Source organism: Rhodotorula paludigena (genome assembly GCF_050403205.1).
Source record: "Rhodotorula paludigena JCM10292 DNA, Rt_paludigena_JCM10292v1_ctg21, whole genome shotgun sequence".
In the NCBI taxonomy this organism is placed as follows: Eukaryota; Fungi; Basidiomycota; class Microbotryomycetes; order Sporidiobolales; family Sporidiobolaceae; genus Rhodotorula; species Rhodotorula paludigena.
This window is the reverse complement of record NW_027481437.1, coordinates 233,786-261,678: the sequence shown is the minus strand read 5'-3', so window position 1 is coordinate 261,678 and position 27,893 is coordinate 233,786. Positions and strand designations below refer to the sequence as shown.

The 27,893-nt window shown below is 65.8% G+C and overlaps 7 protein-coding genes across 7 annotated transcripts; 4 read left to right on the top strand and 3 right to left on the bottom strand.

Annotated features, from left to right (window-relative positions):
• Positions 1-39: 39 nt before the first annotated feature.
• Positions 40-4,433, top strand: UBA1 (E1 ubiquitin-activating protein UBA1; the record flags this gene model as incomplete). The annotated part of the gene is made up of 17 exons (XM_076649151.1): positions 40-104; positions 392-411; positions 483-1,100; positions 1,160-1,257; positions 1,314-2,073; positions 2,133-2,201; positions 2,268-2,464; positions 2,528-2,779; positions 2,855-2,929; positions 3,034-3,367; positions 3,481-3,589; positions 3,659-3,686; positions 3,759-3,863; positions 3,927-3,953; positions 4,009-4,163; positions 4,229-4,337; positions 4,404-4,433. 17 exons carry the CDS (start codon positions 40-42, stop codon positions 4,431-4,433), a joined length of 3,051 nt encoding a protein of 1,016 aa, XP_076505375.1.
• Positions 4,434-5,120: 687 nt separating this feature from the next.
• Positions 5,121-6,236, top strand: DPI35 (Dpi35p; the record flags this gene model as incomplete). Its single annotated transcript, XM_076649150.1, has 5 exons — positions 5,121-5,195; positions 5,259-5,334; positions 5,391-5,516; positions 5,579-5,978; positions 6,053-6,236. 5 exons carry the CDS (start codon positions 5,121-5,123, stop codon positions 6,234-6,236), a joined length of 861 nt encoding a protein of 286 aa, XP_076505374.1.
• A 787-nt stretch (positions 6,237-7,023) lies between these two features.
• JCM10292_003600 (uncharacterized protein) lies at positions 7,024-12,590 on the bottom strand (the record flags this gene model as incomplete). The annotated part of the gene is made up of 8 exons (XM_076649149.1): positions 7,024-7,160; positions 7,220-7,337; positions 7,401-7,492; positions 7,557-11,301; positions 11,380-11,466; positions 11,546-11,899; positions 11,965-12,070; positions 12,229-12,590. 8 exons carry the CDS (start codon positions 12,588-12,590, stop codon positions 7,024-7,026), a joined length of 5,001 nt encoding a protein of 1,666 aa, XP_076505373.1.
• Positions 12,591-12,961: 371 nt separating this feature from the next.
• JCM10292_003599 (uncharacterized protein) lies at positions 12,962-17,048 on the top strand (the record flags this gene model as incomplete). Its single annotated transcript, XM_076649148.1, has 4 exons — positions 12,962-13,148; positions 13,222-14,719; positions 14,798-16,073; positions 16,134-17,048. 4 exons carry the CDS (start codon positions 12,962-12,964, stop codon positions 17,046-17,048), a joined length of 3,876 nt encoding a protein of 1,291 aa, XP_076505372.1.
• Positions 17,049-17,266: 218 nt separating this feature from the next.
• Positions 17,267-19,538, bottom strand: JCM10292_003598 (uncharacterized protein; the record flags this gene model as incomplete). Its single annotated transcript, XM_076649147.1, has 8 exons — positions 17,267-17,801; positions 17,905-17,966; positions 18,018-18,504; positions 18,564-18,742; positions 18,798-18,902; positions 18,970-19,150; positions 19,214-19,339; positions 19,399-19,538. The coding sequence occupies 8 exons, from the start codon at positions 19,536-19,538 to the stop codon at positions 17,267-17,269; spliced, it is 1,815 nt and encodes a 604-aa protein (XP_076505371.1).
• Positions 19,539-19,974: 436 nt separating this feature from the next.
• Positions 19,975-22,177, bottom strand: JCM10292_003597 (uncharacterized protein; the record flags this gene model as incomplete). The annotated part of the gene is made up of 9 exons (XM_076649146.1): positions 19,975-20,010; positions 20,071-20,364; positions 20,432-20,679; positions 20,736-20,809; positions 20,868-20,902; positions 20,966-21,189; positions 21,248-21,338; positions 21,404-21,450; positions 21,517-22,177. The coding sequence occupies 9 exons, from the start codon at positions 22,175-22,177 to the stop codon at positions 19,975-19,977; spliced, it is 1,710 nt and encodes a 569-aa protein (XP_076505370.1).
• Positions 22,178-23,362: 1,185 nt separating this feature from the next.
• JCM10292_003596 (uncharacterized protein) lies at positions 23,363-27,220 on the top strand (the record flags this gene model as incomplete). The annotated part of the gene is made up of 6 exons (XM_076649145.1): positions 23,363-23,636; positions 23,697-24,257; positions 24,324-24,797; positions 24,864-25,083; positions 25,160-26,067; positions 26,127-27,220. 6 exons carry the CDS (start codon positions 23,363-23,365, stop codon positions 27,218-27,220), a joined length of 3,531 nt encoding a protein of 1,176 aa, XP_076505369.1.
• Between the last annotated feature and the right edge of the window lie 673 nt (positions 27,221-27,893).

Sequence of the window (27,893 nt, the reverse complement as noted above, 5' to 3'; positions counted from 1 at the left end):
TCCTCATCCGCACCTCGCGTGCTCTTGCTTTCCGTCGCGATGACGCAAGCGATGAACCTCGACCAGGCGGCCACGCTCGACGAGGCGCTCTACTCGCGCCAGCTGTGAGTCGCTCGGGCGTCCTCTCTCCTCCCCGCTCGACCCGACAGCCGCACGCCGCCACCCTCAGCCCGAGCGAGTGCGCCGCGCCCTGTACCAGTCGGGTTGTAGCTGCGATCACTCCTCAGCTTGTCTACTCAGCTGCAGCTGCTGTTGACGGCGAGGGAGGAGCGCCTGCGTCATGAGGACGAGCGAGGCGCTCGACTAAGCACAGCAGCGACGCACTGTGGCAGGGTGGAAGGATGCGCAGACTTCGGGACAGCGTACTGACTACCTTGTTTGCGACCGGCAGCTATGTCCTCGGCCACGAGGGTGCGCACCGCCTCTTGCTCGCTTGTCCTCGTCGCGGCAATGCTGACTGTCCTCTGTCCCGCCGCGCACAGCCATGAAGCGCATGGCCGCGTCCGACGTTCTCATCGTCGGGCTCTCGGGTCTCGGTGTCGAAATCGCCAAGAACATCTGCCTTGCCGGTGTCAAGTCGGTCACCCTCTCGGACCCGACCTTGGTCACCGTCCCCGACCTCGGCACCCAGTTCTTCCTCCGCGAGTCCGACGTCGGCCAGCGCCGCGACGAGGCCACGCGCCCGCGCCTCGCCGAGCTCAACGCCTACACCCCCGTCTCGGTCCTCGACGAGCTTACGCTCGATGCCGTCAAGCGCTTCACCGTCGTCGTCCTCGTCCAGGGCTCGACCGAGGAGCAGCTCAAGCTCAACGACTTTACCCACGCCAACGGCATCAAGTTCATCTCGGCCGAGACCGCCGGCCTCTTCGCGTCGGCGTTCTGCGACTTGGGCAGCGAGTTCGTCGTTACCGACCAGACCGGCGAGACGCCCCTCTCGGGCATGGTCGTCGAGATTGAGGAGGCCGAGGACGCGCTCGTCACCTGCTTGGATGAGACGCGCCACGGGCTCGAGGACGGCGACTTTGTCCGCTTCTCCGAGGTCGAGGGCATGAACATCAACTCGGAGGGCGTCGAGGGTGCAAGGAAGGTTACCGTCGTCGGTGCGCTCCTCAGTGCTGCTCATGCACTTGCAGACACCTCGCTCACGTACCCGGTGCAGGCCCGTACACGTTCAAGATTGGCGACACGCGCGGTCTCGGGCAGTACAAGCGCGGCGGCTGGTTCCACCAGGTCAAGATGCCCAAGATCTACAACTTTGTGGGTTCTGATTCATACCGAGATGGAGCGTTGCGATTGACCAGATGCCTCTGCAGAAACCCCTTCGCGAGTCGATCACGGCTCCGGAGTTCCTCATGTCCGACTTTGCCAAGTTCGACCGCCCTCCTACCCTCCACATCGGCTTCCAGGCTCTCTCGCTCTTCCGCAGCAAGAACAGCCGCCTCCCGAAGCCCCGCAACCCGGCCGACGCCGAGACGCTCGTCCAGCTCGCCAAGGAGGTCGCGGCGCAGGCCAAGTTCGAGGGCGACCTCGACGAAAAGGTCCTCACCGAGCTCGCGTTCCAGGCCGCAGGCGACCTCGGCCCGGTGAACGCTGTCATCGGTGGGTTTGTCGCGCAGGAGGTCCTCAAGGCATGCTCGGGCAAGTTCTCGCCTCTATACCAGCACCTCTACTTCGACTCGCTCGAGGCGCTCCCGGACCAGGTGCCGTCCGAGGACGACTGCGCGCCGTCGACGCCGCCGTCGCGCTACGACGGGCAGATCGCCGTCTTTGGTCGCACGTTCCAGCAGAAGATCGAGAACTACCGCCAGTTCCTCGTCGGCGCGGGCGCGATCGGGTGCGAGATGCTCAAGAACTGGGCCATGATGGGCCTTGCCACCGGATCGGAGGGCCACGTCTACGTGACGGACCTCGACACGATCGAGAAGAGCAACCTGAACCGCCAGTTCCTGTTCCGCACCAAGGACGTCGGGTCGTTCAAGTCGGAGGCGGCGAGGCGCGCCACGACCGAGATGAACTCGGGCTTTGAGGGCAAGGTCGACGTCTTCAAGCTTGCGGTCGGGCCCGACACCGAGAGTGAGTTGCGCTTCCGCCGATCTCGCCTCGACCGGCCCGCTCACACTTGACCGCCACAGACACGTTTGGCGACTCCTTCTTCGACTCGATCGACTGCGTCACCAACGCGCTCGACAACGTCGCTGCTCGTGCGTTACCCTCGTTCGCTCTCTTTACCCGCCGCGCCTCGGTTTGACTCCCCTCTCGCTTCACAGGTCAGTACATGGACCAGCGCTGCGTGTACTACGCCAAGCCGCTGCTCGAGTCGGGCACGCTCGGCACCAAGGGCAACGTCCAGGTCGTCCTCCCGCACCTCACCGAGTCGTACTCGTCGTCGCAGGACCCGCCCGAGAAGAGCCACCCGAGCTGCACGATCAAGAACTTCCCCAACCAGATTGAGCACACCATTGCGGTGCGTTACGTCCCTCGCGCTGTGAAGTCAAGGCGGCTGCTGACCTTGCTGGCGATTCCGCAGTGGGCGAAGGAGCGCTTCGAGGAGTACTTTGAGAAGCCGGCCGAGGTCGTCAACTCGTACCTCTCGCAGCCCAACTTTGTCGAGGCGGCCAAGCAGTCGGGCGAGACGGCGCAGCTCGCCAAGATCAAGAGCTTCCTTGTCGACGACAAGCCGCTCGGGTTTGACGAGTGCATCGTCTGGGCCCGCCAGCAGTTCGAGACCGAGTACGCCAACGAGATCAAGCAGCTGCTGTACTCGCTCCCGAAGGACCTGGTGCGGCAGCGGTCTCGTCGTGTTTCGTGCGCGGCATAGAGGCGCTGACTTTTGTTCTGCTCGATGCGCTCGCAGCTCACCAAGGAGGGCACGCCCTTCTGGTCGGGTCCCAAGCGTGCGCCCGACCCCCTTCATTTCGACTACAACAACGTAAGCCGAGGTCGAAGGCGAAGCTTTGACGAGGATGCGCGCTGACCGCTTCTCCTCGTGGCCTGCCACCATCGAACCCTTTGCGCCTGCCTCCGACCATTCAGCCGACGCACATGGAATTCATCATTGCCGCTGCCAACTTGCACGCGTACAACTACGGCCTCAAGGGTGAATCGAACCCGGAGTACTTCAAGAAGGTGCTCGACGGCGTCTTCCTCCCCGAGTTCAAGCCCAAGTCGGGCGTCCAGGTGCAGGTCAAGGACGACGAGCCCGTCGCGAACGACAAGGACTCTGCGCCCGCCGGCGACGGCGACGACCTCGCGTCGCTTGCGGCGGCCCTCCCGCAGCCGTCGAGCCTCGCTGGGTACCGCCTCATGCCCGCCAAGTTTGAGAAGGACGACGACACGAACCACCACATGGACTTTATCACGGCTGCTTGTGCGTTGCTCCACGCGAGTCCTCACCCTCGAAAGGGGGAGAGGCGAGTTACAATCGTTTGGCAGGATGGCGGTGCTGACGTGCCCCGGCCTTTCGCCTCTTCCCTACCGCAGCCAACCTTCGCGCGATGAACTACGGCATCGAGGCGGCTGACCGCCATCGCACCAAGCAAGTCGCGGGCAAGATCATCCCCGCGATCGCGACCACGACTGCCATGGTCGCGTGCGTCCATTCTCTCATGTTCGCTGCAACAACCTTGCGTGCGATCTGACGTCAATCTGCATCTCACAGGGGTCTCGTCAACATCGAGCTGTACAAGGTGCTGAGCTCCGATCTTGCTGAAGTTGGTACCGCAGTTCTCTGACCCTTCATTACCTTCCTCACGCCGCAGGTCATAGATGGCAAGAAGGACCTCGAGAAGTACTCGAACGCGTTCATCAACCTCGCGCTGCCGCTCATTGCGTTCAGCGACCCGATCGCGGCGCAGAAGCAGAAGGTGCGTTCTTCTCGAGCTCTTCAGTTTAAGGCTACTGTTGCTGATGCTGCTGCGTTCATCCAGTACCGGGACACGGAGTGGACTCTCTGGGTATGTCCACGAAGTCTCCTGTGCGACGTCGCCGAAGCTGACTCTGATTGCGCAGGACTGCTTTAAAATCGAGGGCGACATCACGCTGCAGGAGCTCATCGACCACTTCAAGGGTCTCGGGCTCGACCTCCAGATGCTGAGTAGCGGCGTGTCAATGCTCTTCAGCGGGTTCATGCCGGCGGCGAAGCTCAAGGAGCGCCTGGGCATGCGGTGCGTGCTTGTCGCCTCTCCTGCCCGGAGCCCATACGCCGACCTGACGCGGTTGCTGTCGGCAGCTTGTCCACCCTCGTTGAGACGGTCAGCAAGAAGCCCATTCCCGATCACGTGCGCGACGTCGTCTTCGAGGTCATGGTCAACGACATCGACACGGACGACGATGTCGAGGTGAGCTTTCCGCCTTCTGGACTTGCCATGGGAGCGCAGTCCCACTCATTCAATCGTATGCCATAGGTGCCGTACCTCAAGGCGCGCCTGCGGTAGATTGCATGCTGGCTTGGCATTGTGCAAAGATCCAAGAAGTTCGCAGATCCTGACGCCCCCGGCGCCCGGAGAGCTGCGTCATATCGCCCGCTGTCAAGGCGATTCTCTGTATCACCCCAAGCAGGATTTGACATTTCCGACGCTATGTCCCTCAAGTCAGCACTTGAAAGCGCCTTCATCGCTCGGCGGAGCGGGCCAACCGTCTTCTTGTCTCCGCTGCGGGGGAAAAAGGTTGGACATGGCATAGCAGCGGAACGAAATCCTGAAATGACTTGAGAGCATGCAGGCCATATAAGTCGTGTAGCTTCTCCCCCTTCCGCGCCGAAGTCTTGCACCCTTACCTCGCGGTCTTCCTTATTCTGGCCTGCCAGGTGCAAGTACTAGTAGTTCAGCTGCGCAGGCGCCCCTGCTCATCATCCCGACTCGTCTGGGGGTTCTTCCCCCGTCTTGCCCTCATCGCTTCTCCCTTTCCCTCTTACCTCTCGCCGCTGGCTCGTGCTTTGTACAGCTCTCCGCGTGCACTCTGCTTCCAGAATTGCGCTTGTCTGTCGCTGCGCGCCGGACATCCCGCATCGCTGCGACGAGTCGTTCCACTGCTCCTCTCGTCACCGCGCCGCGACTCTGCGTCAACCGAGCCGACCGCATCCCGGCTATAGCGTGAGTAGCAGGTGCACGCAGCGAGTCCACATGGTCATACGAAGGGTCCTGCTCGACGCTTTCGGGACAGTCTTCTCCCCTCGCGAGCCTGTCTTTCAGCAATACGTGGGTCGAGCAGGATCGCAGCGATCTGTCGAGACGTCTCGCTGATCCGGACAGCTGCTGCAGACGAATGCTGCCCGGTCGCTCGGCCTGCATGTCGAAGAAGATGCGGTCAAGAACGGCTTCAAGCGAGGAACATTCCGTCTCCCTCTGTCTCGTGGAGGCGCAACAGCCATTGACGTGCTGTGATGTGTACAGCATTCAAGCAGTGGGCTCAGTCGCATCCTCTTTACGGCAAGCTGAGCTCGCCACCTCTCGAAGCCGAAGAATGGTGGAGCAATGTGATCGCCGATACGTTCCGCTACGCAGGCGTGGCCACGAGTGGTGAGTGTGGATTGCCTCTGCTTGCTCTGCTATACTGCAGCCTGACTATGCCACTTGTTCAGCCTTCGAACCCGTGCGAGCACAGCTGTGTCGGTCTCTTGTGCGGCGCTTCTGGGGGAAGGAGGGGTACGAGCTCCATTGGGACTGCGTGCCCTTTCTCCGCGCTCTGCACGGATTACCGAGCCCTGCCGGGACGCATCGCCGATTCCCTGCCCCTGGAATCGCCAGCAACACCGACCCCGCCGTTTCGAAGATCCTGCACTCGCTCGGTGTGCTCGCGGGGCAGACCGATCCCCCCGACGCAGGGATCCGCGCAGAAGAGATCTGGACAACATGGGCAATTGAGGAGGACAAGAAAGACGTGCGGTTCTGGCAAGAGGTGTTGAGGCGGATGAGGCAGACGTCGGGAGAGGCGGATCTCCAGGCGGAGGAGGTGCTCGTTGTAGGCGACGAGCTCGTCTCGTACGTCGCATACTTCCAAGGACTTCCGGGCAATTGGCCAGCAACAATGACTGACCTCGCATCATCGCGCGCAGGGACTACGAGACGCCCCGGCGAGCCGGCTTCCGCACCCTCCTGCTCCGACGCGACCTCGCAGGCGGCGAGCACGCTCGAGCTAGCTACGACGACGAGACGGACGGCCTGGCTCAGGTGGACTCGGTTGTGACGTTGCTGGATGTGGTCGAGTGGATCCGGCGGGAGAACGGTTCGACGGTATAGAGTGCGTATCCAGCTACGGTGGCTCAATACGACTCATGATCCTTATCTGGCTCGTCTTGAGACTACGGCTACACGTTCTGAAGGCCGGATGGAGAAATGAGAGCTCGCTTCCGCTTCGCTCGGCTCCTTGCGCCTCCCCTGCACGGCAAGCGCGTCGTCCTCGCCGCAACGGTGCTCGTCCTCCTTTTCTCCTTAACGCAATTTTCCACGGCCCACTCAAAAGCACGTGGCACCTAGACCGGCGCAGTCGCTCCCTCGGGAGTCTGCGCTTGCTGTCCATGACGCCGTTCACGCCGTCTTCGGGCCGGAGAAGCGAGCTCATTTCGAGCTCACGGGGGGACTTGGGTGCGGCGCTTTCAGACGGCCGGGCGCGGCTTTCACGAGCACGCGCCTGTGAGCGTGGGAGGGTCGCAATGTCCCGTCGGACATGCCTTCAGGCGGCGAAGGAGGGGTCGCGGGTGGTATGAGAGGGTGGGCTTCGCCTGTCCTTGTAATGGGGCGAGTTGGCGTGTGTAGGCGTTGTCCTGCTCGCATGCTGCAAATGCTGATCCTCACCGAAGTCACACAACCTAGTCGGCCGGAGAGAGCGACAAATGGCACCGTAGCTCAGCAGATCCTCACGAGAACCTCGCTTCCTTCGCAAGGCACAGTGCGGGCCCAGCGAAGCGAGGAAACTGTATCGTTTTGCACGGCGAATGAAAGGTTGAAGACAGACAGAATGGCGACGACTATGATGGAGGGAGGACGAGAGAAAGGGCTTGAAGAAACGCCTCGGACTCGAGTTGATCTACTGCGGCGGTGCCATGCGTTGCACCAGGAGCTTGAGCGCAGCCTGGAACGGCGCGACGTCGGACGAGGCGGGGCCGGCCGTGAGCATCTGGAGATGCAGGTCGAGCGCGAGGGCCTGGTTGCGTGCGGCAACAGCTGCGGGCGAACTCGACTGTCAATCAAGGTTGTGAGCGGCACGCGGGAGGCAGACACACCCTTGCAGATGTCGAGAACGCGGTCCGACGACGGCTTTGACAGGGTCTCGCAATTGAGCATGTCGAACAAGACGTTGAGCCGCTTCTCCGTGTCAGCAACGAGCTTGCCCTGCTGCGGCTGCCAATCGTAATCAGGTCAGCACTGCGGTATTGAGCAAATTGCACCGCGGACCGCACGCACCGGCGTCGTCTGCCTCAGCCGGTTGAGCTCGCCGGTGAGGATGTCCAAGATGGGCTTGTACTGCGGCGGGATGTGGCTGCGATCGCCGGGCGCTGCAGGGGGCACCAAGCAGAGCATCAGCACATGTATCGTGCCAGACGGAAAGAGCGAGCGCACGATACTTCATCTTGGGCGGCTCGGCGCGAGGAGGCGGCGGCGCCGCTGCCGGCGGAGCGGGAGGCGCGCCGCCGAGACCTTCTGCAGGCGGCGGAGGCGGCGCTGCCTGCTGCTGCTGCTGAGGCGGCGGAGGCGGCGGCTGCTGCTGCTGGTTGGACAGCGCAGGCGGGCGAGGCGCGCCGCCACCGTTCATGCCTTGCGGCGGGGGAGGCGGGCGCTGCTGCTGCGCGTTCGCAGGAGGCGGCGGCGGCGGGGCACTCGCGCCGTTGGGACCGGCGCCAGGCGGAGGCGGCGGGCGCTGCTGCTGGCCAGGCGGTGGCGGAGGCGGGAGCTGCTGCTGCTGCTGCTGCTGCGGCTGCTGGCCCTGCGGGAAGCCCTGCGGCGGCATGGGAGGCATCGGTGGCGCGCCCGCGGCCGAGAAGTTCTGCATTGGCGCGCGCATGCCGCCTGCCGAGGGCGGACGCGGGAAGCCAGGTGCGCCAGGAGGCGGCGGCGGCGGCGTCATTGCCGAGCCGCGCGGGGGAGGGGGTGCGCCGCCTGCGCGAGGAGGCGGAGGTGCGCCGGGAGTACCGCTGCGAGGGGGAGGCGCGGCGTAGACCGGGCCGCGAGGAGGAGGGGGAGCAGGCTGCGCTGCGGCGGGCGGAGGAGGGGGAGGCGGCATCGAGTTGGGCGCGCCGTTTGGCGCACCGTTGGGCATGCTGCCGTACGGACCGGGCGGAGGAGGCGCGTAAGGCGATGGCGCGCCCATACCACCGTTCGGCGGCGAGAGGACGCGGCCTGCCGGCGGAGGAGGCGAGAGGGCCGACTGGGGCGGGCGAGCAGCACCTGCAGGAGGCGGTGGCGCGAACTTCGGACCGGACGCCATCGGAGGCGGAGGAACGCCTGCAGGTGCGGGCGTGCGGTTCGCACCGCGGCTCGGCGGAGGCGGCGGGACTGCTCCCGGCGCGCCGTACAGCGCTCCAGGCGTGCCTACCGGGCTCGAGTTGGGGAACGGGCTCGTGATAGCCGCAGGCGCGGGTGCCGCAGCGAGTCCCGACGGGCCAGGCGTGTTGCGGCGCGGTGCAGGGAGGCTCGGCGCATCGTTCCAGCCGATGTCGGGCTTGCCGCGAGGGGGCGGCGCCACGCTCGACACGACCGGCGGGCGGCCAGCGAGGTTGGGCGTCTCGGAGCGGATGGGCGGAGGAGCGGGGAGGCCGACGCCGGGGTTGGGCGGCGCAGGCGCGTAGGGGTCGCTCGCCGCGGCGTTGGGGAAGGCGGGCGCGTAAGCAGCCGATGCGCCTGCAGTCGGCGAAGCGACTGCCGGAGCAGCGGGTGCAGTAGGGCCGGGCTTGGGCGCATAGGGGTTCGGCGCGTACGGGTCATCGATCGGGTTGGTGAGCGCGACCGGCGGCGGAGCGTAGGTGTTGCGCAGAGGCGAGGTGACGGATGCGGGAGCGACCGCAGCGGGCGCAGCAGCGACGGGCGGCGGGGCGTACGGGTTGTACGGGTTGGCTGCCGGCGCCGACTGTGCGACGGGCGCGGGCGCGTACGGGTTGTAGGCGGAGCGCTGCGAGCTCGCGAGCGGGTTGCGGGCCGACTGCTGCTGCGACTGGTAGCCGTACGCCGACGACGCGCCGCGGTTCGCGCCGTACGCTGCCGTCGTCGCCGCGACGTTGCCGGCGCGGAGGAGCCTCGCGCGCTTCATCGCCGCCTCGCTGACCTGAGGGAGCGAGCCCTCAAAGTCGGACGGCGTGAGCGCGACGTACTTGAGCGCGAGCTGCACCTTGCCCTGGCCGGCGAGCAGCTCGGCATACTCGATGTAGCGCTCGTAGAGCGCCGCGAGCTTGTACGCGCGCGCGCCGGACTCGGCGACGACGCTCGACTGGGTCGGCTGCGCGAGCTCGACGTCGACGTAGCCGACCGCGTGCTGGAAGACCTGCACCTTTTCGACAAAGGCCTGGAGCGCGCGCGCGTGCGCCTCGAAGCGCGCCGTTGCCGATGACGCGGCGTCGGAAGCAGCAGCAGCACCGCCGCCGCCGCCGAGACGCGCGCTCTCGTCCTCCTTCATCTGGGCGACCCACACGCCGACAACCTTCTCGAGGCGGCCAGCGGCGAGGTAGCACAGGATGGCGTCCTTGCGCCACTCGTCGGCCGGGACGGGCGAGGCGGGCGCGCCGCGCGCGACCTCGAACTGGTACTCGAGGCGCTGGCCGAGCTGCTCTGCGAGGCTCGCAAACTCGTCGTCCGAGCTCGCAAACGTGCACGCGACGACAAACGCCTCTTGCCAGTCGGCGAGCTCGGCGTTCTGCACGACGTCGGCGAGGTCGTTCGCGACGACGCTCTCGAGCACGCGCAGGTACGGCTGCTGGGCCGCCTGGCGCGCAAAGTAGGCGCGCTGCGCCGACGCGAGGAGGTCGGGCGAGCCCGACTGGAGCGCAAACAGGAGCGCGTCGGCGTACCGCTCGAGCGAGAGCGAGAGCTCGACCGCCGAGGCAAAGTCGCCGAGCACGAGCGCGTGCGTGACGAGCCGGTCCGGGTCGTCTCCGTCGTCGTCGTCGTTGTTGTTCGCGCCCGAGCTCCCCTCCTTGTACAGCTTGAACGTCGCCGGCCGGAGGTTGAGCGACGCGACCGAGCTCGCGCTGCCGACCGTCGCCGCGACCGAGCTCACGGGCGCCGCGCCCGCGTTGAGGCGGTCCGGGATCGCCGACGGGCGCGAGGTGCCCGCGCCGAGCGACGCGAGAAAGTCGTCCCCGTCGGCAGTGGACGCGCCGCCAAAGAGGCTGCTCGGCTCGGTCGTCGACGACGCCGCGCCGCCGTCGCTCGCGAGACTGTCGGCGGCGCCGAGCTTGGTCGCCGTCTCGTCGCTGCTGCTGCTGCTGCTGCCGCCGAGGTCCGGCATCGCCGGCGGTGCGGCGTTGCGGCCATTGTCGGGGATCGGGGGCAGCCTCGCGCGGAGCCGCTTGGCGACGTCTTCGACGCGCGCCTTGAGCTCGTCGCGGTCAAAGCGCCCACCGCCGCTGGTGCCGCCGCTGCCGCCGAGGAGCTCGACGAGCGCGTCGCGCGCGGTGCGCCCGCCGGCGCTCGCGTGGAAGAGCGTCTTGAGGAGCGCCCACGACTCGCGCTCGGCGGGCGTGAGCGCCGGCGCCGACTCGTCCTCGGCGCGGTCGTCGCAGAACTTGGCGAGGCCGCCCTCGTCTTGCCCCGTCGCGGCGCGCTCGAGCGCCTCGGCGCGCTCGACGACGGCCGGGACGGTGACGACGCGCTGGACCGAGACGCCCTCCGAGGCCGAGACGCGCACGAGCTTGCCGCCAAAGCCAAAGGCGACGCTCGCGGGGCGCTTGAGCCACTTGGGCGCGACGGCGAGCGACTTTGTCGGGTAGTTTTTCGCGTTGGCCGAGATGGCCTGCTCGAAAAAGTCGCCGGCGCCGCCTGCCCCGAGCTGGGGCTGCTGCGACTGCTGCTGCTGCTGCTGGGCGAGGAGGTCGGCTTCGGAGCCGGGCGCGGGCGCGTTGGTCGACTGGAGCGAGTGGAGCGCGATCGAGCCGTCGAGGCTCGACGCGGCAACGATGGACGGGTTGGCGGGGCACCACGACGACTCGAAGGCCCAGTTACTCGACGGCGTCACCTCGGCGACAATCTCGTGGCCGACGGGCGCCGAGAGCGACCAGGCGAGCGTGCGGCCGTCCTTGCCTGACGAGAGGACGAGGTCCGAGTCCGAGGGGCAGAACGAGAGCGAGAGGACGCCCTTGTCGTGGCCTCGGAGGACCTGTGGGATGCAGGGTCGTCAGTAGGCTGCTGCGCGAAGGGGAGCTAGCTGAGCGGGTCGAGGGAAACGAGGACGCACCCGCTCGGGCTCCTTCCAGTTCCTGAGGTCCCACACGAGGAGGTTCGGGGCGTGGTCGTCCTCACTCGCCGTGACGAGCTTGGTGGGCTGCGGGCGTGAACAGAACGTCAGACAAACTCTTGTCTGCGCCGCGACAAGAGGGAAAAGCAACTCCGCAGCGACGCACGTTCTCCGGGTGCCACTTGACGGCGCTGTGTCCGCCGAGCCCGCCCAGTCCCCCCTGCGCGCCCGCCGCGCCTCCAAACCCGCCCGCGCCGAGCCCCTGCACGCCTGCGCCTCCTCCGCCCGCGCCAAACCCGCCCGGCCCGAGGCCCGTCGCGCCCCCGCCGGCAAACGAGAGGGCGGTGATTTCGCGCTTCGACTTGAGGTCCCACACGACCGTCATGCCGCTGTTGGACGACGAGGCGAGGATGTGCACGACCGAGGGGTTCCACGCGAGCGAGGTGATCGTGTCGAGCGAGCGCGAGCGCGAGCCGGGCGAGAAGGGCGAGGTCGGAGACGTCAGGTCCCAGATGAAGATCTGCGCACGGTGTAAGCAGGTGATGAGTTTGGTGCGATGAGAGAGCGAGGGGAGGTGGAGCGCACCTCGCCATTGCCGGCGCCGCTCGCGAGGAGGTTCTTCTGGGCGGGAGAAAAGTCGAGTCCGCGCACGGGCGAGCGGTGCGGCGACGCGAGCTGGTGGAGGAGCGGGCTGCGCGCGCGAAAGGGAGCGGACGGAACGTGACGAGGGCGGGTGGGAGAGCGAGCGAGCGTCAGTGGGTGCTTGCGCGCGTCTCTCTACTCGAGTGTCGACACGTTTCGCTCTTGACGGACGTGCACGGCCAAGGGGAGGGACGGGGAGGGACGCACTCGAGGCCCGGCTGGGGGCGGAGCATGCGGGCGGGGTCGTAGAGGGCGACGCCGCCATCGTCGAGGCCGGCGGCGATGACGCCGAGTCCGCGGTGGTTGCTCTGGGCGTGCTCGTAGGCGCCCCACGCGAGGCGGTTGAAGCGGGCGGCGAGCTGGACGCGGGCGAGAGGCTCTGGGCGGGCGAGCGGGGCGGGGTCTGCGCTGGCGAGGGGCGCCCAGAGCTCGAGGGTCGAGTCGGTCGAGAACGAGTCGTCGAGCGCGCCCGAGACGGTGCCGGCGGCGACGAGCGGGCCGTGGGCGGCGTCGACGGAGGGCGACCACGCGTGGACGGCGGTGCGGGGCACGCTGGCAAAGGCGGGCATGGCCGGCGAGGGGCTGCGCGTGCGCGAGAGGCGGGCTCGGGCTCGGGGCAGGCGGAGCGCGGGTGCGCGCGGGCAGACGAAGGTGCGGCGACGAGGAAGCGAGAGACGAGCAGGAAGACGTGGAGCCGAAGTCGACGCGACAAAGTGATACGCGCGCGTGCGAGAGGGCGAGTGCGAGGAGTGCGAGGCCCAGAGTGATCGCGCACTGGCACTGTCGACTCTGCACTCGCCTCTGAGCAGAGTTGGGACGAGGGTGCTCCCCTCTCTCGTTCCCCCTCTCGCTTTGGTCTCGCTCAGGCGCCTCTCTCCGCAGCACTCGCTCGACTCGCCCGGACCTCTCGCTCGACCGCGTGCAGCCGCGTGCACCCGCCATGGACGACGCTGCCCACCCCGCAGACACGCACACCGAGCTTGCACCCGGCGCAACCCCCGCCGACGACTCGCATCGCTCAACCCCCGACCCTGCTCCCGACACCCCCGCTCCCGAGCCTGCAGACGAGCACCCGCCGAACACACACTCTGAGCACGACGCATCCGCCGAGCCGCAAGACCACCCGAGTGAGTCGCGCGGTCCTCCCTTTCTCCGCGTCGCAGCAACTCGTCGCGTTGACACTCTGACTTTCACCAGCAGCCGAGCCGGCCGACGACGACAGCGCCCCTGCTCCTGCTGCTGAAGATGCACCCGTAGAACCGGTGGTCGACTCGGCAGACGCGACGGACCCGCCCTCGGACCTCGCTCCTCCCGTTCCCGTCGTCGACTCCGCTCCTCCTGCCACCGCCAACTCGGACGAGCCCGCCCCACCTTCCGCGGCCCCAACAGCAGCGACCAAGAAGCCCCTCGGAGCGCCCGCCAAGCCCGGCCTGAGGAAGCCCCTCTCTGCTTCAACTTCCTCGTCGGCGCCGCTGCGCACCACCCGTCCCTCTTCGACGCTCGGGGCCGGTGCGGGCCGGACTTCGACCTCCGCCACCGCTTCGGGCGCTCCGTCTGCGCCGGGCGCACGCAAGGTCTCGACCACGGGTCCCCCCTCCTCTACCTCGACTGCTTCGCGGCGCCCGCTCGCCTCGTCCTCCGCTCCCGCGCCCGGCCACGCCCGCCGTCCCTCCGCAGCGACCACGAGCTCGACCGCCTCCGCACCCGCCGCGCGCGCCCCGCTCCGCTCGTCCCTCTCTTCGGGAAGCGGGCCCGCCGCCGCCGCCGCCCGCCCCGCCGGCGGTATCGTCTCGACCGCCAAGCCCCCGCCGCTGGGGGCGGGGGGAAGCGTCACCTCGACCTCGACCGTTCGTCGCCCGCTCGGCGCCTCCTCCTCAACCGCGCCGCGCTCGAGCGTCACCCGCCCGAGCGCAACGGCTGGACCCGCAGCAGCCGCCCGGCCGGGCAGCAGCGCGGCCGGCTCAGTTTCGGCCGCGTCGAAGCCGTCTTCGTCGCTCTCGACCACGCGCGCGGGCTCGGCCGGAACGGCTGCGCGCGCTTCGACGGCGGCGGCTGCTGCTGCGGCTGGGCGCGCGGGCGTCAACGGCTCGGCGGGCGCATCGGCGGCGAGGAAGCCGCTCGGTGCGCGCCCTGCAGTTGGAGGAGCGACGGCTACGGCGGCGCAGGACAAGGTGCGGGCGCTCGAGGCGCTGCTCAAGGACAAGGAGGGCGAGGTCGAGCGGCTCCGTGGGAGGGTCGGCGAGCTCGAGGGAGAGGTGGACGCGGCGCAGAGTCGGCGGGTGGAGCAGGAGAACGGTGAGGGGGACAAGGCGCGTGCAGAGGAGGAGGAGGGGGAGAGTGACCACCTCAGGGAGGAGAAGGCCAAGCTCGAGGAAGAGGTGCGCTTGTGTTCCGTCCCCAGCGCATCCGATCCGCTGCGAGGAAACCCCGCTCACTACCCTCCCCTGGCACCGGCACCGCAGCTCTCGACCCTCCGCGCCGAGCACTCGACCGAGCTCGCGCAGCTCCGCGCCGCGTCCGAAGCGCAGCACGCCGACCTCGCCGCGCGCCTCGGAGCGCTCGAGGGCGTGCGGGACGAGCTCGAGGGGGTCAAGAAAGCGCTGAGGGAGCGCGAGGACGAGTGCGAGAAGCTGAGGAGCGACGTCGAGGAGGCGAAGAAAGCAGCTGAGGACGCGAGGAAGGCCAGTGAGGAGCTGCGGTGCGTCTGGATTCCTTCAGCTAAACTGCCCCGTCCTCTTACCTCTAACTAACTCGCAACGTTCTCGCTCTGCGGCAGCGCCGAGAAGGACGCACTCGCCGCTCAACTCGCGGCGCAAGCCGACACCGCCAAGGACCTCGACACGCTCCGCTCGTCGCACGCCTCCGAGCTCGACACGCTCCGCACCTCGCACGCGTCGGAGCTCGCCGAGCTCCGCACCGGCCACGACGCCGAGCTCGACACGCTCCGCGGCGCGCACCGCTCGGACCGCGAGATCTCGACCAAGAAGCACGCGGCGGCGCTCGACGCGCTCCGCGCCGAGCACGCCGCCGCGCTCGAGGCGGCGGGGGCGAAGCACGCTGCGGACCTCGAGGCGCTCAAGGGCGAGCTGCTCGAGCAGGCGCAGCGCGGTGAGGAGGGTGCCGTCGCTGCGCTGCAGGAGAAGCACGAGCACGCGATCGCGGCTCTCCGCGAGGAGCATGCCGCGGCGCTCGCTGCTGCCCAGAGCGCCGGCGACGAGGGCCGCGAGGCCGAGCACGAGCAGGCACTGAAGCAGCTCACGGACGCGCACGAGCAGGCGCTCGCTGCGCTCAAGTCGGAGCACGAGGCAGCGCTCGCCGAGGCCACGGCGGTGCAAGAGGAGCGCCTCGCCTCGCTGGCCAAGGAGCACGAAGTCTCCCTCTCTGCACGCGACGAGACGCACGCGTCGGCGCTCGCGTCGCTCAAGGACGAGCACGCCGCCGCGCTCGGCGCGGCCTCGTCGTCTGGCGCAGCCGACGCCGAGTCGCAGCTCGCGCAGCTGCGCACCGCGCACGACGAGGCGCTCGCGCAGCTGCGCGACGAGCACGCCACGGCGCTCGAGGAGGCGCAGCGTGCGCACGCGGGCGAGCTCGAGCGCCTGCACGGCGAGCAGAGCGCGGCGACGGCGCAGGAGCTCGCGGGCGCTCGGGACGCGCACGAGGGCGCCCTGCAGGCGCTCAGGGACGAGCTCGACGCCGCGAGGGGCGAGCTGGACCGTGTCAAGGAGGAGCATGCGGTGGCGACGGGAAGGGCCGAGGGCGAAGAGGTGGCGGCGAAGGAGCGCGTCGAGGTGCTCGAGCGCCAGGTTAAGGAGGCGAGGGACGAGATTGAGGCGACCAAGCTGCAGCGCGCCGAGGACGAGAAGGCCCGCGTCGAGCTCGAGGGCCAGGTCGCCGAGATGGAGGGCTTGAAGAGGCGCATCGGAGAGTTGCAGCAGGAGCAGGCGGCCACGGGCGCTGGCGAGCGCGACGAGGCGGACAAGGCGCGTCGCAAGCTCGAGGAGGCCAAGGCCGCCTGGGAGCAGGAGAAGGCGCAGTTCCAGGCGCAGCTCGAAGTATGCTTCTCTCGCATTCACCAGGGCTGCGGCTTCACTCACCCTGCCTTCGCATTGCAGGACCTCGCCGACCAGCACACTGTCGCCCTTTCGCACCGCGATGCCGAGCACGCCTCCGCGCTCACCTCTGCCCGCGACGAGGCTCGCTCAACCGTTTCGTCCGAGCACGGCCAGGACCTCGCCCGTCTCCGCGCTGAATCGGAGGCGACTGTCGCACAGTTGCGCAGTGCACATGCCGCCGAGGTCGAGGCGCTGCGTCTCGCCAAGGAGTCTGCCGAGGCTGGCGCGAAGGAGACGCGCGACGCCGAGGTCGCCAACGTCAAACTCGAGCTCACGGCGACCGAGGCCGACCTGGCCAAAGCCAAGAGCGTCATCCAGTCGCTTGAAGGCATCTTGTCGGCCACGACGGCGCAACTCGAGTCGGCGCAGGGCGCGCTCTCAGCTGCCGAGGAGCAAGTCGCTCGCACCGCCGCCGCCGCGCCCGCGTCTGTCGCGCCGACCGCTGCGGCTCTCGAAGCACGTCTCGCCGAGGCGCAGCAGGAGCTCGAGGACGCGCACAGGGCGCTGCAGGAGACGCAGGAGAACGCTGCCGCGCAGCTCGACTCGATGGACAAGCTTCACCAGTCCATGCTCTCGAGCCAGGAGGAGGATCACGTCAATTCGCTCCAGCTTCGCACCAAAGAGCACGAGTCGGCGATGCAGCAGCTCCAGGACAAGCTCATCAAGGTCGACGAGGACCGCCAGCGCCTGCAGCAGGAACTCGTCGACGCACAGCAGAAGGCGCTGCGCTCCAGCACAGGCGCCAGCGGCGCACCCGCCGGTTCGGTCACCGACGTCGACGTCAAGGCGCTGCATGCCGCGCACCAGGCCAAGCTCGCCGAGGTCGAGCGCAGCTACCAGGCGCAACTTGCCGATGTCAACGAGGAGCTCGATCGTGTCAAACACGAAGTCCAGCTTTACCGCGAGAATGAGTAGTCGCCGGCACCCGCAGGACCCGCTTCTTTCGCACTTCTTTGCCCGCCGTAGGAACCCCTAATACCCCCTTTCGTCGTTCTTACCCGTCCTTCCGCTGTCCCGCACGTAAACAAAACGCAGCCGCAACTGCTGGCGCGCATCTCCACAAATCTCGCATACGAAGTGACGGTACAACAACATGGGCGGAGAGTGCAAGCGAGAGGGAGGCTACAAGGGGTTCACACTCGCCGATCTGGCGCGATCCCATCCTCGTCTTCCTGTTGCGCGTACCACCTCGCGCATGTATCGCCATCGCAGACCTGCTCCTGCTCGACCGTCACCATAATCGCCGCGCCTGTCGAGGACTTGGGTCGCCGCCCGAAGCCCATGCTGCGCCACACGCCGCCGTCGCGCTGCGAGCCTGCTGCGCTGTAGACGCTACCGCGCCGACTCGCAGGGATGTCGATGTTCTGTTGAGACAGCACAGACACGGGCGCAGAAGTCCTTTGAGGCCCGACAGCTTCGCTCGTACCGACGTGCTGCGCCTCGGCCTCGCGGATCCCGCGCTCGGCGCTGCCTGCGTCGGCAAAGTTACAGATGAGGCTCGCGCGATCCACGCCGGGTGGCGCGCCGGCTGAGGCTGTTGCGCTGAGGCCGTCGTCGGTTAAAAAGCGGCGCCGACCAATGACTAGGGCGTTGTAGTGCAGGTACAGAAGGCTGGTGAGAACGGCAACGCTGTAGAGCCACTGCGGGGGCATGGCAGTCCCCTCGACACTGCAGTCAGGCAGGAGGTCAGGACAAGCTTCTGATGGAATGGCAAAAAGAGCTGCCTTACTACGCGAATCCACCCCTCAGGACCTTGTCGTTGGCGGCGCACCAAGCGACCCAGATAGCGAGACCGAGGAGGCATGTTGAGATGAAGGTGATGGTGAGCGTGACCTGCAGACCCAAAATGAGCAAGGGTCGCGAAGTGACGCGTTCGAGACGCACAATCTGAAGATCTCGTGCCGCTTTCTGCAAGGCCAGTACCTTCCTTGCCTGCAACCGTGCAGCGGTTGCTCGACCACTGGCATCCGTCTGAACGGCGAGCTGCTTGATTGCGGAGAAAGTCAAAGACGACTTCCGACGGTCCCGCGGTCCGGCACACTCGCTAGACGACCTGCGCCTGTCGCGCCTGATGCTCGATTCGCTCGGTGTGAGTGACGCCTTGCGCTGCTCCTTCGGCTCAACCGCGTTGCCGTCGGCCTCCAGCGCGGCATTCGCGAGCGGGACGAGCGGGATCTCGACGGCGGCAGGTTCCGATACTTCCTCCTTTGGACCGGGTAGGTCTGTAATATGTGTATCCGCCCGGACGAGAAGCTCGACGCTGTTGTTGATCTGCGCGCGTAACGTCCGCGCAAGCGCTAGTCCGCCGAGGTTCACGGCAATGATGGCCGCGGGCATGATGGCGATCACCGAGAACTGGACCACGAGCGGACTACAGAGAAGCAGGCATTAGCCTGGTGTAGGCAGGATTGCGGCAGAGCAGTGACCTACATGCGAGCATTATCACCCGCCTGGGCGAAGGCTTCAGCAGGTGCCTGAATCGGCAGGAAGTCCAGAAGAGTCGGCACACGGCCAGCCAGACGCTGGTTCAGGCCTTCGAGCGCTGCAAGCAGCTCTTCGTAGCATTGGGTGAGGTTGTCGGCGAGCACGGTGCTGGCGATAGCCAGGCCCTGTACAAACCGCGGATCAGGACGGTGTGCTCCTCCGGCATGGACCGACACGAACCAGGTTCAGGGCAAGGAGAAGAAGCCCGCCACCAATGAAAAATGCGTTGGCCAAACGAGCCGAAGGGAGAAGGGATGCCTCCGCCTCGGCTGCGAGGAGGAAGGCCTGGGCAAAGGAGCGAAGGGACGGGGGTCAGCTCAAGCCGTACAGGATGCTGGGTGAGTCAGCTTGCCTGCAAGCCACTCCACGAGATGATCCAGCCGCCGATGAAGAGTGCAACGGCATCAAACGAGCGAATGCCGTTCCAGGCGTGCTGTGGTCGGTGGAGAACGTAGACCCGCCAGAAAGAGCCAGTGTACAGGAGCTCGTAGAACCCGTACATGACGGCTGTGAGTGTCCAGCTTGGACGAGGACTGTGAGGGGAAGCCGTCAGCATTTCTAGCGGAGAGCGGTCGAACCCAGAGCGAGCGGCACACTTCAGAACGACATATGACCCGCCCGGCCGTTCCACGATTCTCGCGAGCCACAGGCTTCTCCATCGCGGTCGCTCCTTGCTCCGCAGAACGTGTAGGAGAAGGTAATTGAGGGCGAGGAGTATCATGCTGTTGTTGTTTGTGCCGTCAGTACGTCAACCGGCGGCGGGACGATATGCGGTACGTACGCGCCGGTCAGTGCCCACAGGATGCCGATACGGACGGTAAAGCCCCGGCTTGGCGGCGGATAGAACGTTTGCTGGAGTTTCGCGATGAGGTTGACTACCGTTCCCTCGTCCAGCGTGGGCGGCAGCAGCGACGTCGCCATCGTTGCAGACACCCGCACGCCTCAGTGTCGCGCCGGCGGAGCAGTACAAGCAAGTTGAACGCGAGATCGGCCGGCCCCGCGGCGGCGTGCTGATGAGAAGCGAGGGACGGAGACCATAAGCACGAGTCGGCGTAGCGAGGAGTGACGGGGGTTTCGCCGCATTGGTAGAATCCGGCTCATAAAGCCTCGATCGTACACGAATATGGTTCCAGGAGCGAGGAAGGAAGCCCAGGCCGGAGCGCCGGAGTCCACTTACGGAAGGCGCGCGCGATCGTCTTGCGGAGCGCATCGCGCATCTCGTCTACGGTCGAAAACGTCCAGAACCTCGTCTGTAAGAGAACAGCATAGGGATACAACGGGCCGTGGACGTCTACGGCACGGCTGAGAGAGGGAGAGGGACGACAGCTCCAGCGCAATTGTCTATCATACGCGCAGTTCACGGCACATGGAGGGGGGTGCACCACGGGAATGGCTGCATGAGCTCGCGAGTCAGCGTGTCGCACTGAAATACAAGACAGAGTGTCAAGCGCACCATGTGATCAATGTGGAAGTTTTCGCAGGCGGACACCGTCTTGTAGTCCGCCTCGACGCCCTCGACCGCATCCAGCGACCAGGCGGCGACCTCGGGCTCCTCCCATCCGACGAGCTCGATCACGCCGGCTTCCTTTGGCAGCGACTTGACGTGTTCAAAAACATCCGAGAGACTCGAGAAGTCGGCCAGCGATAGCTGCGAGCGGTTTGCAGACCATTCGGCGGCAGCGTCGGCGGGGAGGTAGCGCACGGCGTGCTCGAAGAAGCGCGTCTCGAGCAGATCTAGCTTGTGCTTCTGCGCAAGGCGACGCGAGGCCGAGTCAGCGCAAGCTCACACCGGAACTGATGGTCTCGGAACGTACCACCGCGGCCTCCACGCTGACGATGCGCGTGTAGTCGCGCATGTAGTGCCATGGCTGGCCGTTTTCGCTTCCGTATGCCGATACTGTTTTGGGGATCATGTAGGCGCGGCCAGTCGCGCTGGCGAGTGCGTGCATGATACGGACTTCGTGCATGATCTCCGGAAGAGTGCCGTTGAGGTTCGGGGTGGTGAGGACCGGGCGCATGCGCGTGTAGAAGTCGTCGATGTTCGCTTGCCAGCCTTGCTCCTCTGCGATCAATGGGGTGAGCCTCCCTATCCCGCCACAGAGGCTTGCAACGACGTACTCGGGTAGAATTGGCGGTTGGAATAAGTCACCGCGGTGAGGTGGTTCATGACGGCTTCGGTGTCGGGCGCAGTGCTGCGTAAGAGGGAGATCAGGACGGTGAGCCGCAAGACTGGCCCGGGACTCGACGTACTACCAGTTGAGCATTACCGGGTGCGTTGAGCGGAACTGCGCAAGAAGGCATGCGCTTAGCCAGTCTGCCGAGAACCAGCGGAGCGAGAGGAAACGCACTACGTCGAGCGGTAGCATGTACATGCGCAAGCCGATCTGGTCGGCGATCCACCAATGCTCGCCAGACTCGGTGTGGTTATCGACGCCGCCGAGGTGTACGACCATGTTGGAGAGGAGCTCCTGGTCCCACTGGTTGTGCGCAACGTACTGGTCGAAGGCGGCCTGGTAGAACTTGACGGTCGCCTCCGACGGGCGGGCGTAGATCCAGCCAAAGTTGAGCAGATCTACGTATGCAGTCTCGTCAGCGGATGCCCCCGTCAAGGGCAAGAGGTCGAAACGCACAGCCAACGTCTTCGGTGAACTGCACGTCCCACGACGGGTCCTCGAGCTTGAGCATGTGCTTGAAGGGGTCATCGGTGAGAAAAGTGTCGCCCTGAGCACGGGAACGAGGTCAGCCTCCACTCCGACGAGTATGTGAGGCGATTGCAGACAGCGCACCTCGAAGAAGAGCGAAGGGAAGCCAGTCTGAGCCATCTCGAGCATTGCTGTGTGGAGCGGGATCACAAGATCAGGAGGACAGCGCCGAACGCAGCACGAAAGAAAGGGCGCACCAAGGAACTTGATATACGCCATGTGGTGTCCTCGCTCGGCGCCGCGCTTCGCGCGCGCATTCGATGGCGGCGGCACCTCGACGTGCGCATACCCGCCCCACGCCCGCAGGCCACCGCGCTCCGAGTTTTCCATGCACTCGTCGTCAAGACAGAGCACGACGACCGTGTCGTTCATGCCGAGCTCGCGGCGCTTCGCATCCCAGTTGCGCGCCTGCGGCACGTAGTCGATGTTTGACGACGACGTCGCCATCGTCCACATGATGACGTCGCGCGACGGGTCGAACCGTGCATGGAGGTACTCGCTCAGGGTGACATTCGGGTTGCGCTCGACGGCGGGGAGGCGCTGGCCAAAGACGCGGTGATACGTGTCGACGACCTTGCCGCGAGAGGTCGGATGGCCGGCGGCACCGGCCGTAGCGAGGAAGAGGACGAAGACGAGGATCGCGAAGACGAGTTTGGGCGTGAGCCAGCTCCAGGGGTTGGTGTCGCGGGACTTCACGGGCGGGGCGTCGTCGTGCGCGTATGCGTGTCCGACGTCGTCATCATCGTCGTTGCCGCCGACGTAGGAGTCCGAGAAGGACGACTTGTCGATGAAGGGAGACGCGCCGGGCGTCTGCGTCGCAACGAGCGTGTACTCCGGCTTTGCGGGTGCGTCGGGCATGGCGGGCTGCTTCGCGGGCGCAGAAGGCGAGACAGCAGCGCAGCGCAAAGTGAGGAGCGAGACGGTGGGCCCGCGGCAGTTGCAGCGCGCACGCACTCGCAGCTGCACGTCCGAGTGCGATCGGAAAGCGCGACGCGGTGCGACGCGGGGAATGCATGACAGCTTGAGCCTTCTCTCCGCGTCTCTCAATGCAGGTCAACGTCGCGGTAGGTACCGTCATTGTGGCGCAGACGTCTTGCTGGTCGAATCTGGCACAGGAGCCGACTGGAACGTCGCGCATCGGGATGTAGATGCCGTCGTGACGAGACAAGCAATCTGGCACCTGCCTGGCAGACTCTACCGGTCTTTGTACGAATCGTCCTCGGCAAGTGCTCGCTCAAGCACGCAGTGCCGTTGAGGGCAGTCTGCCGGCGATCGCAAAAGGGAGCTGCCTGAATCAGCGGCCTGGACAAGGCAAATGGCGGCCGCAGCATCGTCACGCGACGGGGCGACTCATGTGAGCTCGAAGACTTCGCCATCGACTCAGCAACCAGCCTTTGCACGAAAGTTCAGGGAGTAGGCGGGAGCTGTGCGTATCGCGGGGTGGGTTCGAGGAGGACGATGAGCCACGCTCGCTCGAGCAGCAGCGAGCAGAGTGACAGAGTCTGCAGCAACGGATGTGCACCAGAGCATTCGCGCAGCCGGCGGGCATCCAGGAGTGGGACCGCTTGCAGGGCAAAGTGAGCGGCGTCATCGTCGATGGGAGCCGCAAAGATGCGTGATCCTCGAGCAAGCGTTACAGGCAGGGTCTGCCCAGTTGAGCAGGTTCTTCAAATCGACCGATGAGGACCGAGGCACGAGTGAGCGTGTGCGCGATGGGCAGGAGACAAGCCGGACGACGAGGCGGTGAAGGAGGTCAACCGGCGACGACTTGTCTCTGGCTCGTGCGAGTCGTGCAGCTGCTCCGACGCACGCTTCCAGCGAACAGGACACGGTCCCGCGCCCGCTGCAGCCGCACCGCACCCCTCCTGCGCGAGTCGCTCCGACTCTCGCTTCATCGCTCCGACTGCAGCCTGGCGACAGCGGTCCGCCAAAGCACCGCGCACGCTTACTGGTTGGCGAGAGCTCGCCCACCCCACTACACGCTGCACTCTTCAAGGCGCCCAGGAGGAGCGAGCGGGCGAAGCCCTTCACCGGCCGTCCGCCATGGCGGCGATCACCACGGCGCATGGCCCGCCGCCCGCAGGCCCAGTCGTGCCCGCCCCCGCGCAAGGCGCAGACTCGGCTGGCCCGGCAACGTTCTCTCGGGATGGATTGGCGGTTGCGAGCAGCAGCCAGCACACACGACTCCCTCCGCCCATTGTCACGGACTTCGCCTATCCCGTCAAGCAAGCTCGTGAGGGGTCCCGAGCGGACAAGGACGCGCCGGTGTGCAAGCAGGACCTGCCGCCGACGTCGCCATCATCGTCTGCGAGGGCACGTGCGTGACCTCTCCTCAGTCTCCAGCCTCCTAGATCGCTGAATGAAGCCGGACGTGCAGCTGCGTCGCCTCGGAAACATGCGTACCACTACAAGCATCCGGATCCGGCGCCCAAGCGCCTGCTGAAGCGCCTGGGCTCGCTCATCCACCCGCACCACCGCGACCCCCGCAAGCGCTCCTCCAAGTCGCACCCCTCGTCCGCTCGCTCGTCCCGCCCCGCCTCTCTCGTACACTCTACCCCCGCGACAGGCACGGGAACCCCCCTCGTTTCCGAGCCCGAGTCGCTCCTACCGCCTACACCTGCGACCGCTTCCGCGCCGCCCGACGCCATCCGCCCGTGCATCAAGGTCCGCATCGTCACCTTCAACATGCACGACTCGCTTCCAGCATGCGAAGGCGACCTCAGCGATTTCCTCGGCGACATCAACGAGTTCCCGGAGGAGCATCTGCGACGGCCGCCGAAGAAGCGCGGGTCGAGCCACAGCTCGATGGGCGGGAGGTCCAGGGCGAGCTCGTCCAAGGGCAGCACCTTGACTATGCCCGTCGCAAACGACGTCCTGCCCACCTTCCCGCTCACGGAGGGCCACCCATACCACATCCTCGTGGTCTGCGGACAGGAATGTGCGCATCTCCCTTTTCTTACCGCCTCGGCTACACCCGTGGCTGACCTACACTTGCTCTGGACAGGTCCCACTGCGTCCGGCATGTTCGCCGGCAAGCTCCGAGCACCAGACGGAAAGGGCTGGACTTCGATTCTCGAGGACTACCTCTGCGGCGGATGTTCCCACGACTCCGACTCCGAATCGGGCATGTCATCTAGCGACGATTTTGCGGAGCGTGAACACGAGGCGAGCGACCCTGCATCCGCCGCTGTCCCCTCTTCCGCCGCATCCACCGACGACCTCGCGTCCTCCGCGCACGTCCTCACCGACACGGCCTCGATAGCCTCTCACGCGACGGCGAACGGGTCGCGTGGCGCGTCACTCTCCGCATCGCCGCATCGTCGGGCGCGAGCGCCATACGTGCTTGTTGAGAAGGAGCGATTAATGGGGATCTACTGCGCCGTCTTTGTTGCGCGGTGCTGCGAGGACCTCGTAGAGGGAGTGAGCAAGGGGCGGGTGACGGCAGGACTGATGGGCGGCCGAGTTGGGAATAAGGGCGGTAAGTCCCGTCCGCTCGTGTCCTCTTAGCTTTTCGCTCACCCTGGTCGTCCTATTGCCCCCGCAGGTGTCGGCATCTCGCTACACTTCGCTTCTACGCGCCTCCTCTTCATCTCGGCGCATCTTGCTGCGCACGCGAGCGGTCTTGAGTTCCGCAAGGCCAACACGACCAAGATCCTCGACGAACTCGTCATTGACGACTTCTGGGAGTCGAGCGGCAAGATGGGGCCCAAGCCGAAGCAATTGATTGACCGGTTCGACTCGGTTTTCTTTGCTGGAGATCTCAAGTGCGTTCTCCTCCGCGCAGACCTTTGTTCGACGCAGCTGCCGGAGCTGATCACCCCTCCGTTGCCCCTCCGGCAGTTTTCGCCTCAATATTTCGCGACTACATGCCGACTGGCTCGTCCGCGGCAAGGACTACGTCACGGCCTTGCGCTTCGACCAGCTGCGCGACGTTCTCGCCGAATCAAGTGGCGTCTTTCGAGGGTTCCGCGAGGGCGCAATCGACTTCCCTCCGACGTACAAGTACGATATCGTTCACCCCAAGATCCACAAGCGACGTTCGACCCTGTTGCGCGGTCCCGGCAGCAAGTTGACGAAGCGAAACTCGCGCGCCGACCTCAAATCGCCGTCGCTGTCTGTCGCGGCCGACTTCGACGCCGCTTCCAACAGCGGATCGCTCACGGACCCCGAGGTCATGCCTGCAAGCGCAACGACAACGCCGATACCCTGCGCAGACGACGACGCGCTCTCGGTCATCTCGTCAGTCGGGACCATCTCGACGCTCGACACGACTGCCGACGACGATGCGGCCGGCGCCGAGTTTGGCATCCTTGGTCGCAGCGAGCTGAACAAGGCCGATTTGAAGAGCCTCGGCTTGCCCAAGCCGCCGTCCAAAGGCGCAGAGACGTCGATGGACGCCGTGCGCAAGGCGCAGGTGCGCTTCCTCACGCTCGTCAAGAGCAACTCGAACGCAGCCGCTATGGAATACGCCAAGCAGCAGAAGGACGCGAAGGAGGGCACAAGCGCGGGCCGTGCTGGTCGCGATCGCGCGAGCTCTACTGCTCGCCCGCGTCTGAACGGGCTGTTCGCGCCAAGACCGATTCTGCAGGCCAGCCAATCGGCCATGGTCGTCCCCACGACGACAATCACGGCCCCCGAGGCTGATGCGAGTGGCGATGAGACCATTCCGGACGGGCTCGGCGCGGAGGATACGGCTCAAGAGCCGGTTTTCGACTCGTCGAAGAAGCAACGCGTGCAGAGCTGGACGGGTATGGTTTCTCCCGCTCTATCAGCGAACGGGCTTAGCTGACTGACTTGCGTCATGCAGACCGCATCCTCTTCCACAGCAGCAATGCTCCCGACGACGAGCCCCCTCTCTCGACTCGGGCGCCGACGCCATCAACCTCGTCTTTCCCTCCTCCCGATATCGATGACTCCGGTACACCCGATACGGTCGTCTCGCGACCCGCTTCCGCGGATGGCGCTCGCCACTTGCGCTTCGATCGCGAGACGTTCATCCGCCCCGGATTCAAGAGTGCGTCGAGCGACTCAGTCTCCGCTCCGCCTATAGACGATGAACGGTCGGCTCCGCCGCGCTTCGAGCGTACGCGTAGCCTGGGTCCGCCAAGTCTGCACCGGCGCAGCTCGCAGGGCGAGTCCACCCGTTCGACAGGCTCGGCCGACGCAGCTCCTTCGACATCGATCTGGAAGCGTGTCAAATCATCGCAGCTCCTCTCGTCCGTTTTCGATTCGACCTCGTCCATTGCAGACTCGCCTCTGCAGTCGCCTGGTCTCTCCGGCGCAACGTCGGCGCCTGTAACTCCCGTGAGCGCGACTGCGCCGACGCCGTTCCAGCGCCGCACGCCTCGCAAGAAGTTCACCCTGTCTGGCTCGCCAACCTCGTCCGACGAGGACCTTGGAAGGCTTCGAGTCGATGTTGAGGCCGACGCCGCTGTGCGACCAGCTCTGTCGCGTCCTGTATCGGATCCGGCCACAACCATCGGGACTTCCAACGATGCTGCGGCGTCGGATGCGCCAGCAGCAGCCGGCGCTCGGCCTTCAGGCGACCCGTTTCCGCGTTCTCGCAGTGTCTCAGCCGCCCTTGGCCGCTTGCACGACCGCGACCATGCGATCGGCCACGCCTTGTCCGCAAGCAACGCTTCCCTCAACTCCCGCTTCAAATCCTTCCTTTCACTTCTCCCGCTCCCTTTCCTCTCAACATCAGCACGCATCTCCGGTCCGTTGGCCACGCGTGCCCCGCCAGCTCTGCCCAAGGTAGGTCCGCGGCCCGGCGAGATCCAGGTGCTCAAGTACGATAGTGTGCGCAATCTGGCCAAGATGGGTGCCGTATCAGACCATCGGCCTGTCTACCTGGTGTGTGCAGTGGGTGTGGACGGGTTGGCGGCTGAAGATGGACAGTAGACATAAATATAGACTTGTTGTTCGGCATTGTCCACCCTGTTGTGTGCCCTCTTGGCAATTTCCTATTACAGTTCTGCCGGATGCTGAGAGTGCTGTGTATGAGAAAGGGTCAAGGAGAGCGCGAGCACATTGTTCAGTACTCAGGTGCAGTGGCTGGTGCGCATGGACACAGAGTGCTTGGACTCAAGGGGCAAGCATGGGATGAAAGGAGCCCTGAGATGGTGTTCCAGTGCACCATCTGCAGAAATAGTGCTGTGCTTGATTGGTCAATGGTCCAGAGACGGCGGCATGGAAAGGCTAAATGTAGAATGCTGCTGCCTAGAATGCTGAGGGGAAGCGATGCCGGCAGTGCCAGCGATGGTGTGTGAGGTGTGCAGTGGAGCATTGCCTCAGTCTTATGTTCTGCCATTTGACCACTGGACGGACTTGCTGTACAGTACGTCATGCTATTGGTGCGTACATGATTGCTTTGCCTCTGCTCAGCGCAGCAGGCGTACAAGCTGCTTGAGAAGGCCGAATAGACTGGGCCACCCGTAAGCCTGCACTCCAAGCTTGTCAGCTTGCAAAATGCGACTTAGCGTTTGCAAGATGCTGCTTAAGCACCCAATAGCTCTGCAACTCAAGAGAGGTCTGCACATTGGTTTGGACACTCTTGTCAACTCCTGCGGCTTGA